The following is a 12,282-nucleotide window of genomic DNA, read 5'->3' on the forward strand; positions in this document are numbered from 1 at the left end:
GATACAAATGCATATGGTAATTTAGTATATGACAAAGACGGTATGTTAAAGTAGTGAGTGAAACATGACCTAATCAGTGATTGGAATTGGGACAACTGGTGAGCACCAAAAATAAAATAAAATTCAAAATATATTTTACATATGATGTTAGGATAAGTCCAAATATACTAAATAGCTAAAAATTAATAATGAAAATATACGAGTGCCTGGAGAAACCATAGGAAAATTCTTTCTAACTCAAAGTTGGGTAAGACTTTAAACATATAACATGAAATTCTGAAGTCTTTAAAGAAAAGATTAATAAAGATGAGAATATAAAGAATTTTTTTTTTTTTTTTTTTTTTTGGCATGGCAGGAACTGTCACAATCAAAAGAAAAAATGACAAGTTAGGAATGTATTGGTAACTCACATCAAAGAAAAGTACTAATTCTCCTATTTGTAAAATGATAATTCAAAATCCTACTAGCCACTAAGAAAATGACTATAGGTCATGAATTTACTATTTCTAGAAAATAAAAAATGGCTCTTAAATCTACGGAAAGATGAGAAACCAAAGTTCTAATAAAAGACATACAAATTTAAGTTACACAGAGATATATTTTACTCTTTGAAATATAAAAGACCAAAAAGTTTGGTTGTGTACCATGAGGGAGATGGCGTGGGATGTGGCACTCTCACACATTTCTGGTGGGAGTGAAATATGATGGAGACACCCAGAGAGGACAATTTGAAACACCTACAAAGTGTCATACTTTTTCTCCCTGTAATTCCTCATCTAGGAATTGATTCTAACGATATATCTGTACATGTGCAAGAGGCATATGTACAAAGTTAATAAATGTAGAATAATTTGCAATAAGAAAGATTGGTAACAGCCAAAATAGCCATCAATATTGCATAAATTATGGTCAATCCATTCAATGGTATACTGTGTAGCTATACAAGGAGAGCAAAAAAGATGTTATGAAAGGATCCCCAAGTTAAAAATAAAAGACAGAGTGTCCAACAATGTGTATTTGTATGAGAATAAATAAATAAATATATGTTTATAGATATAACGTATAATATATAACATGATATGTGTATTATATACAGTCCTTCTCATACAAAATATCTATATATGCTTATTTTAGTGTTAAATATCTCTGGAAAGATTTTGAGAAACAAATAACTATAATAACAGTATTTGTCTTTGAGGAGAAATCATAGATACGTAACGGCCTGGAAAGGGAATGATGGTTTGCAATGTGTGCGTTAAAAATGGTTTTTAAAGATGTGAATGTATTGCTACTTCAAAAATAAAATTTTAAAACATGGAAAATAAATTTAATGATACAGCCAAGATAAGAAGATAGAGATGTAAAAAAGATGACAGAGAAGGAGAGAGGGAGGGGGGAGTAGGAGGAAGAAAGAGATAAAAGATAGAGCTGGATAGAGCCATAGAGAAAGCGGAGGGAGGGGGCGGAGGAGAGAGAGCTACAGAGATAGAGAGAAAGGGAGAGGTTGAGAACAGGGAGAGAGAGACTGGGAGGTGAGGACATTAAGGAAAAGAGTATAGAAAACTCACTTAAGGAGATTTGCGATAAAGGAAAGGAGAGAAATGAGGCAGTGGGTGGAGGAGAATGTAGACTTGGGTGGTGTTTCAGGCTGGGAGACAGGATAGCATGTTTGTACAGTATTGAGATGATCCCACTGAGAAGGGGACATTGAAGATGCAGGTGGGAGAGGTAATATCTTGTGAAGTGTTTCTATATAGGAGAGGGATGGGAACCTATAGGCAGATGGAAAAAGGGTTTAAGATGCGAGCATGCAGAGCTATTCCCTGGCACGAGAAGAAAGGCAGAGAAATGAGCTGAGAGGCAGACTGGCTGGTGGATTTGGTGTGTGGAGATGGGGAGATTCTCAGGGCAGCATCATCTGAGAGTGATAGAAGAGTGAGGAGGGGATTTCAGGAGAGAGATGGCATGAAATGTTACCTTTGGAGAGTAAAAGAGCAATCATGGAAAAGTTACATGATTAATCAGCGGAGCTAAGTGGATATGCAGGGATCGTGGACATAAATCGGAAGTGAAACCATTGGGCATGTTTGTGTGTTGTTCTCTAGCCACTCTCAGCCCTCTGGGAACAGGCCTGGAGTTAGTAGAGAGTTGGATTCAACCAGGGCAAAAGATTTGAACAGACGTTCCCTAAAGAAAACATGGATGGCAAATAAACACATGAAAAGATGTTCCACATCCCTAGCCATTAGGGAAATACAAATTAAAACCATGGTGAGATACCACTACCTACTTCTTAGAAAGGCTAAAATAAAAAATATTGATAGTTTCAAATATTGGGAAGGTTTTAGAGAAACTGGTTCTTTCATACATTGCTGGTGGGAAAGTAAAATGGTACGGCTATGGCGGAAAACGCTTGCATTTTCTTAAAAAGTTGAACATACACTTACCGTACAACCCAGCAATGTACTCTAGGCGTTTACCAAAGAGAATGTTACACTTATGTTTACATAAAAACCTATATACAAATGTTCAGAGCAGCTTTATTTATAATAACCAAACTGGAAACAACCCAACTGTCCCTCCACTTGTGAATGGTGAAACAACAACTATAGAGTACAACACAGCAATTTAAAAAAATCGCAACAAACGATGGATACGTGCAACAACTTGGATGGATCTTAAAGTCGTTATGCTGAACAAAAACAGCCAAACTCAAAATATTGAATACTGTATGATTCCATACATTTTTGAAAGGACAAAATTATAGAGATGGAGAAGCGATCAGTGGTTGCCAGAGGGGTTTGGGGAGGAGAACAAGGTGGATGTGACTACAAAAGCCCAAGGGAGTTCTTTTGTGATGAAGACAGAGTTCCATATCTTGCATGTGGTGGTGGTTACATGAATCAATACATGTGATAAAGTGTCCTAGAAGTACATACAATGGCATAAAAATGTGTTCATGCAAGAACAGGTGAGATATAAGATCTGTAGTGTAGGGAATTGTATCCTACTAAGGGCAATTTCTTGATTTTGATAATATATGATATTTGTGTAGGATGTCATCGTTGGCAGAGGATGGGTGATGGGTACACATATCCTCTCTGTACTACTTTTGCAGCTCCTTGTTGGTCTATAATTAATTCAGAATGGAAAGCTAAAGAATAACTGAAAGGCCAGTCTGTTGGATTCACTTCCTACATGGATATTGAAGTCACCAGAATGAGGACAAATTTTATGCTGGAGAGGATTTGTAAAACTGCACATAAGGCCAGGAGATAATATAATAAGTGTTCACACACCTATCATTAAAATTAAGCATACGAGGGCCAGCCCGGTGGCTCAGGCGGTTGGAGCTCCATGTTCCTAACTCCGAAGGCTGCCAGTTCGATTCCCACATGGGCCAGTGGGCTCTCAACCACAAGGTTGCTGGTTCAACTCCTCAAGTCCTGCAAGGGATGGTGGACTGCGCCTCCTGTAACTAGCAATGGCAACTGGACCCGGAGCTGAGCTGCACCCTCCACAACTAAGACTGAAAGGACAACAACTTGAAGCTGAATGGTACCCTCCACAACTAAGATTGAAAAGACACCCTCCACAACTAAGATTGAGAGGACAACTTGACTTGGAAAAAAGTCCTGGATGTATACACTGTTCCCCAGCAAAGTCCTGTTCCCCTTCCCCAATAAAAATCTTAAAAAAAAAATAAAAATTAAGCATATGAGGTCTGACAACTAAGTTCTAGGACTCATCCTAGAAAAAGTGCTACACACCTCATTGCTACGGTCACCTTCGAGGTACTCCCCTTGGGAAACTATGCACTGATGCTAGCCCCTAGCCCATCCACCCAAAGCAATTTTGGAACTCTTTCTGGAATGGCCATCAGAGCTGTCGTCATATTACCCTTGGTGTCCTGAATGTCACCAAAATGTCTTCCTTTCAATATTTCCTTTATCTTTGAGTAAAGAAAGAAGTCATTGGGAACCAGATCAAGTGAGTAGGGAGGGTGTTCCAATAAAGTTATTTGTTTACTGGCTAAAAACTCCCTCACAGACAGTGCTGTGTGAGCCGATGCATTGTCGTGATGCAAGAGTTCTTTTGGGACCACTTTTGCACATACCTTTCTCATGCCAAGATTTACAGTTAAGATTTTCCTAACTGCTTATCTATCGCTATTTACTTGGTCTGCTGTGCTTCTCACAGTCAGCTGATGACTTTGACACACAATTTGACGAATTTTTGCAATGTTTTCATCAGTTCTGCTCATTACTGGCCGCCCTCACCTCTCTTCATCAGTGGCACATTCTCTCCCCTCAGAAAAATCCATTTGTACACTGCCGTTTTCTTCATGGCATTATCCCCATAAACTTGGACTAACGTGTCCCTGATTTCACTTCCACTCTTGTCAAATTTAACAAGAAATTTAATGTTTGTTCATTGCTCTAATTTAAGTTCAGACATTCTCGCAACGGTACACAAAAACACACAACAATAATGAATGCCACTCAGCAAGACACCACCACATGTCGACATGAACACAGCTGTGAGACACTGATATGCCAAGGTTATGAAACCTTACAGAGCTGTTTGTACGGTGCTGCCGATGTAAGCGCATGGTGGCAAGTTCTCAACCCTAATTGTCAGAACTTGTATATTAAAATTTTGTCATATATGCTTTCAATCTCTTTAAAAATGAATAAATAAAATTTTACACGTACAACTATAAAATTGGCCCACACCCCTCTCACTGACATCTTCAGAGCTTTTGAAGTTGATAAACATTCTCTGACACGTGTAACAGGATGTTAGCAGTTTTGATCTAAGTATCAAGATACTACTCATAGATACTACATTTCAAAAGAGGAACAAGATGACATGCAGAATTTAAATAAGAAATTTCTCATAACTGTTTACCAACTCTAAAGCCATTATCCGTATCAAAGCTATAAAAATTTGGAGTTGAATTTTGATGTGAGGAATAGAACATTGAGTTTAAGTTAAAGATGAATCATCTGCCCTGCACCAATTTGGCTATTTGCAGGCCAAAAGACTGCAGCTGAGAAGGGGGTGAATTTTGTTGCTTCTGTCCCATCTCTCCCCCCACCTTCTCCTTGTTCCATATCCCTGTTGTTTCTAGATATGCTTTCGGACCCTGTAGGGTTGGACATATCCCAGGAGACCAGGACTTACTTTTTGGGCTTGTCTTGCTGGGATGACCTCGCTGGCTATCTCTAGACTTGACAGTATTGTAGAGTTGACTCCAATTAATTTTACAAAACTTATGCCAATCTCTGTCAATTCAGTCTACAACAGACATAGCTCATTGTTCACAGCACTTCATCTTATATGATCCTTCTTAAGAGGGATCTAGTAACCATGCCAGATACTTGGGATGTCACAGGGAATGAAATTTATTTGTAAACTGATCACCATTTTCTAAACAACTTTTGTGCTTTTGTTAAGAATGCCACTATGAATTGCCTCTTCTCTTATTTCCATCTCTCCAGTTCCTGTTTATCTTCCTTGCTTGCCTCAAAGCTTGATGTGCCTGGCAAAAGTGACGTAGGGCACTTGCATGGCAAATTGTAGAGTGATTAGTTCAAATTCCAAGTATTTCAAGAAGACTTCCCTGATCCACTTGCTATCACATACACACTTATCAATGAGATCTTCTCCTCTGCTCCCTATTTCTGCGTTCGTACCCTAATAGGATTCAGAACCAATTTACCAATATGATAAGCATGTATATGGAGGTCTCTGCTTCCACACTGTACTGTGAGCTCCTGGAGAACAGGGACCAAATCTCAACTATTTTTATAGCATTGACAATATTGTACCCAATACATATTTTACCATCATGCAGAAAGAGCATCAGGCAACTCTCTGAATTCCAGGTAGTTGTCAAGTACAGCTTCAGATGAGAAGAGTATATGACCATGTTTCTAGTCAGATGTAGAGACATCAACTTCTGAGGCTGCCTCACTTGCAACAGAAATTACCTTCAGTCCATGTTGGTGGTAAAGCCAAACCCCACTGGTTTATTCTGAAAACAGGTTTCAGACCACAAATGGCATACGCTTCAGACCGGGGCAATCGCATAATCTCACTGTCTACTTTGATTACCTTGAATGGGCTTGTCACCCAAGTTGATCACGGAGTCAGCCTGAGAATCCAGGTTCCCTGTCTCTAGGTCCAGTGCTCTTCCCAATCCAGCAATCGGGTGTTCTGCATTCCTGAATACCCCAGGATTTGTGGATGCTGAAGTGGGCTTGGCTGAAGGCAATGGTTTTCTCTACTGGAATACTGGGTTGTGGGAATAGGTAGTAGAGCAACGCCTGTGACCTACGCACCTGCCAGCATTCTTCTTGAAAAATGTTTTTGGGAATTGTATATTGGTGTGACATCAGAGGGTAGACTGGCGGCTGTGAGTAGCTTCAGCAGAGTAAGTCCAGTGATTCCATCAATTGTAACACTTTAGCTGAGGATGTTGTCTGTCATGAGGAGCCACCTGGATACTGTTGTGCTTTTCCCAGCCTGTGGGTGTGATCTTGCTCTTCAAGATGGAAGCAAGACAACTTAGAATTTTTAGATGACCTCTCTTCTGAGCACCAGTGACCCCCAAGCATAATTCTATGATGGGATGCACCATATCGTGAGGCAGTTTGTCCTGCACTAAGCTCTTTCCTTCCACAGACTGTGAGCCCCTTGAAGATGGGATGTGGTCTTTGATTCGCTAGCCTGGCACAGGAGCTGGAACAGAAGATGCTTAGTTATTATTTACAGAAAGAACAGGAGGCTTACTGAGTGACATTGCTGTAAAAATCCCACTTAATGCATTCACAACTATAAGTGGACATGTTTATTGCAAAGGTCTGTTAAATGTCAATTATAAAAAAGATATATTTGGAATATAAGTATTTTATTTTTACCTAGAATTCGTTCACCAAAAATGAAGGAGAAGGAAGTACTTTCCTTTGAGTACGGGTCAGCAAATAGAGTCCTAGCCTCTCTTTTTTTTTGCAGAAAACACGTCCATTAAGCACAGTTTAAGCTTTGCAGCTTGGATGTATTACACTGGAGATCTTAACATCATATGTATAGCACTGTGTGTGAGGACATTTATCAACATTGCTAAATAGTTTCACTCTAGGATAGTGGTCAGGCTCATAATTAAATCAATAACAATAATTTTGAGACTAGCTTTTATTGCCCATTTAAGCATTCCTATTAATTTTCATTGAAACTATAATTCTCCTTTCATAATCATATTTGATGGATTTATATTGCATTTTGATAAATTAGGTAATTACATGAATAAGTTCTACTGCCATAAGCAGGACGGAAAACAGACTCAGTTCATTCTTGTGAAACAGGTAACTGGTGTTCTAGTGTCCAGGTGTACTAGAGAATCAGTGAGTGGCCCTGAGGCCTCAGGATGTATCGGAGGTCCATCAGTAAATATATTTTGTAGATGGAAAGGACAGGGTTGGTTAAACAGGTAGGGTATACTGAGCAGGTGTCTGCTCCATACAGAAATAGCATGGTGCTTGATTTCGTATGTTTAAAAGATGTTTGTTGAATCTATGCATAAATAAAGAGTTGTGGATGACAGCTCCCAAAAGGTGGCATAAGGGCCTTTCATATCACTTTTCTCTTCCTGCAGGAAAATCCTGGGTCTTCTATATGATCCACCCCAAGGTAAAGCTACAAGGAAACACTGTCACTGGTTTTGCAATGAAGGCCGCTCATGAGCAGACTCTTTGCTCATTCTTCTCCCATGGGCAGTGAACAGACCAGTAATGAAAGGAAAGAACCTTCCTCCTAGTGACCAATTCCAGGAACAGTTTCTGTTTTCTTTCTTTCTTTTTTAAAACCCCAGTCTTACTCTCATTTTTTTTTTTTTTAAAGATTTTATTGGGGAAGGGGAACAGGACTTTATTGGGGAACAGTGTGTTGTTCCAGGCCTTTTATCCAAGTCAAGTTGTTGTCCTTTCAGTCTTAGTTGTGGAGGGCGCAGCTCAGCTCCAGGTCGTTGCTACTTGCAGGAGGCGCAGCCCACCATCCCTTGCGGGAGTTGAACCGGCAACCTTGTGGTTGAGAGGATGCATTCCAACCAACTGAGCCATCCGGGAGCTCAGTGGCAGCTCAGCTCAAGGTACCGAGTTCAACCTTAGTTGCAGGGGGCGGAGCCCACCATCCCTTGCGGGACTCAAGGAGTTGAACTGGCAACCTTGTGGTTGAGAGCCCACTGGCCCATGTGGGAATCAAACCGGCAGCCTTCGGAGTTAGGAGCATGGAGCTCTAACCACCTGAGCCACCGGGCCGGCCCCAGTTTCTGTTTTCTTGAGTGGGAGATGCCTGCAGCAGCTACAGGGACACCTGGTGACTGAGCCAGTCTTTTTTGTTTCTTTTTTTTGACTGAGCCAGTCTTTTAACGAAGCTAGACAACACTGAGTCATTCAGGCAGGAGCTGCTTGAGAAAAATAGTTGCTGGGAAGCTTCTAGGTTGCAGGCCAAATCCCATCAGTAGGGTTTCAATGACCTGCTATCTGTTCTTAAAGACCTCACAGTGTGGTGGAAGAGGGAGATACACAAACCAAACAATACAGTACAACGTTGTAAGTGCTCCAGTACAGGAATGTTGGAACCAGGGGAGTTTGGTATGGGCAGCAGAGTCCAAGCCTGAGCATCCAGGAGCTCTACCTTTTCCTGCAGCCAACATGCAGAGGACCTCCACTGACAGAATAACCAGATGGCCAGGTTACTCTGTCAGTATTTGATTCAAATGCAAGGTGAAATTTCCCTTCAGGGCTCCTTGTCATGGACCAATTAAACCAAAGCTCTGTAATTGATGGAATCACAGAACTCACAGGGCTGACTTTCATAAGGACCCTCATTCTAAGTTGATTGCATCACATCGAAGCACCCTCCCTGGTGCACAGGCTACAAGCATTGTTTTCCTGCCTTCTCCCACCACCCTGCAATACAGCTGAGGAAGCCCTTATCTACAGCCAAGCCCTACAACAGCATTTGGAACAGAAGGGTTGCGTGTAGGATACAGAATCAGCAGAGTGCTGGACTGGGCAGGGCATTGGGTCTGGGGTCAGGGAACCTGAATTCTACTTTAGGAATGATTGATACATTTGGTTGGAAAAATTGAAGACTGTAGTTGGTATGATTTGCATAGCTACCTGTAGTGTCTCCTGAGTACTGGCAGTTCACTTGTCAATTCCATCCTCCGAGGGTATATGTTAGGGGCGGCCACACTGTCTGAAAGGAACAGACAGCCCACTGTGTTGTCTCACCATCTCATAGTGGACCCTCTCTGTCTGCCTGAGTTCTGTGAGTAACCACTGGCACAGAACAGTCCAGAGTTCTGTGCCAAATCTAAATTTTTATCAATAGAACTGACATGACTATAGAAGAATAAGATGATTTCAATCCTGCTCCTCATGGGGATTGGCCATGAAACTGACCAAAAGTCACAGCCAGAACAATCAGTGCAAAATCTTGAGGCTCACAGCGACTTCCAAAAACATACCTGTAAGCTAATAATAATAAGTGGTTTCCAAGATAACTTCTATTTTGAAATGGACACTGACGTTGCAATGGCCAAATTGGAATTGGTGGGACATATTTCTAGATTGCAGTCTGGTTGAGGCGAGAGCCAAATAACTGTTCATCAGCTTTCAAAGGTAAAGGCCATGGTTTTCTTTACTACAACCCATGGCAAACTTGTCACTTTGCCACCAGAGAACATGTCATAAGCCGAATTTCCTGGAATGTTCTGATGCAGGTAGAGGTTATGTCTTTAAGGACATCATTTTCCCAAAACCCATAGAAATCAATGAGATTAACAGCAGGGAAACTCACTTATTCAAGCTTTTTTTTTTTTTTTTTTTTTTGCCATTTTATTTATCTACTTATTTTATTTTTTATATTTATTGGGGTGACAATTGTTACTAAAATTACATAGTTTTCAGGTGTACAATTCTGTATTACATCATCTATAAGTCAATGCCCCTAATGACAGGACTAAACATGAATCATAAGGGAGAAAGAAAGAATAATATAATAATCTGAGAGAAATACATAATCTGAGAGAAAAATAAATCTTATTTTTTTTATCCTGTCAATTATGAACTGGATAAAAACAAGGTTTTTACAGCATCAGACCAGGATTCTTTCCATTGCAATAAAAATTGTAAAAAAAAATTCACGAAGGAGATTCAGAGGACAATGACATGAGAAATTTATTGGTAATGATGGAGAGGTGTAACATTCAGACTAATGCTTTCTCTGAGAAAAACTAGAAAAGCCAGATTAAAAACAACATAAATGAAGACACTGAGGAACCACTGAGTCATTTCTGAGGCATGAGGCTGAGAGAAGACTAGGTAATTGCCAAGGCTGGCAGGGCAGTATTGACCCTCAGAGTCATGTCTGACTGACCAGGACAGAGGCTCTTCATCACTGCCCCAATACTCTTCCCGACATCTCCAGAGTTTCCTGAGGAGGACGTCCTCCATGTTCATCCCCCTCCGGAGTGTCCTGCAGAGCCCTCTGGAGAACCAGCTTCAGGGTTTGCCTTCCCTTCCTCCATCGCTGCCTGAAGGAGCCAACCAAGAAGTAAATGATGGGGTTGGCGCAGCTGTTGACACAGGACAGGACAGATGCAACCAGGGTAACCAGATGGGAGAATTCATTTGAATCACGCTTAATCCAGTACATGAGGAACCAGTAGGTGCCCCAGGGCAGGCCGCAGAGGAGGAAGACCAGCACTGTGAGCAGGACGGTCACATACAGCCTGGTCGGCTGCACCCGCTGGGAGCCACACAGCAGTCTGGTCACCAGGGCCAGGCTGGACCCTGAGAGAAGCACAAATAAGAAAATCAGCCACCCAGCAGTGATGAAATCAAATACTTGACACCAATCTTCGACATGATCCCTCAAGAGGAAGCCACAGTATCTCCCACTCAGGATGCTCAGCAGCAGGGACAGGGCCCAGAGTGGGTACACATGACAGCCGACATGTGTCTGGGGCGATGGCAGCAGTACCATAGGGGCCACAGGACAGACAGGCAGCGCTCAGTGCTAATGGCGCTGAGAAAGTTCAAGCTGGTGATGTAGGCAAAGTTCAACACAATGACGTAAAAGCGGGGTATGCCAAAGGAGACAGAATGGAAGTAATTGATGATTGTCTGCAGGGAACGCATCATCTGGCAGCAGAGGAAGAGGAAGTCGGCTCCCGCCAGGTTGAGGATGTAGACAGAGAAGCTGTTCCTCCGCATGCGGAAGCCCAGGAGCCACAGCACAACCGCGTTTCCTGCCAGCCCCACCAGACCAAAGATTGCCATCAGCAAGACTGAGATCACAATCTCCCTTTCATTTGCAGAAATGGCCTTGTTATTTTCATTAACTGGTGTTGTCCCCAAGGTTGTGACAGTTGGATCCATGCTCTGAAACATTTCACTGGTGCCCCTGGAACACACACAAGACTTAAGCACAGGCTGTATGATCACTGATTCTCATGGTCACCTTGCCACGTGGGCATTGTGGTCCCTTGTTACAGAGGAGGGAAATGTAGGCTTGCAGAGATTAAGATGCTTCCTGAAGGCCACACAGCCTTGGTGTCCTGGATCCTGGGTTCAAACTCAGTTCTCTCTGACTCTAAAGCCTAAGCTTTCTCTACTGCAACAGGGACCCTCTAAAGACATGGGAATATTGTATGGTCCACACACCTCCACTCAGAGTCCTAGGCCATGAAATGTCCTATGGAGGAAGCAGGAGAGAAGTGTGGACAGGCTGTCTGGATGACAACAGGACTCTGAGTCCAGGATTCCTTCTGCTTTGGGTAATGGTTTCTGCTCAGGGGCAGGAAGTCAGAAGCCCCAGGGATATACCAGTACTAACCGTGGTCCACCCACCAGGGTGTGTGGCAGTGTTACTCTACCTAAAGACATATCCTTGTCTGGTGGCCTCTCTTACAGTTACAGTGACAATTATAGCTACAGCCACAGCCCTGCCTGAGCTGTGGTAACTTTCCCTTGTTTTTTAAGCTTAGCGATGTTAAGTCTTCCTGCTCTTGCTTTCCTTGGGGGTAAGTGTCACCATCCCATGTAATCTTCCCTAAACCTGCCCAGATTGGTAAATTGTCCTGAATTAAACTCTTGTCAATCATCCTATTTTAGGTCATCTGTTTACTGAGAGGTATAGAAAAGAAAATTTTGAAAAGCAAGAAAAGCAGACAACTGGGTTATTCATAGAACTGTAGTTTTGGGATGC

At 41.9% G+C, this 12,282-nt stretch overlaps 1 protein-coding gene across 1 annotated transcript; it reads right to left on the reverse strand.

The window, feature by feature from the left end:
- Positions 1-9,954: 9,954 nt before the first annotated feature.
- LOC109453116 (mas-related G-protein coupled receptor member X2) lies at positions 9,955-12,071 on the reverse strand. Its single transcript, XM_019742604.2, is given in 2 exon segments — positions 9,955-11,009; positions 11,012-12,071. Coding segments are annotated over 2 exon segments (996 nt in total). The 5' UTR covers positions 11,466-12,071; the 3' UTR covers positions 9,955-10,467.
- Positions 12,072-12,282: the final 211 nt, after the last annotated feature.

This window comes from Rhinolophus sinicus, linkage group LG06 (genome assembly GCF_036562045.2).
Source record: "Rhinolophus sinicus isolate RSC01 linkage group LG06, ASM3656204v1, whole genome shotgun sequence".
Taxonomy (NCBI): domain Eukaryota; kingdom Metazoa; phylum Chordata; class Mammalia; order Chiroptera; family Rhinolophidae; genus Rhinolophus; species Rhinolophus sinicus.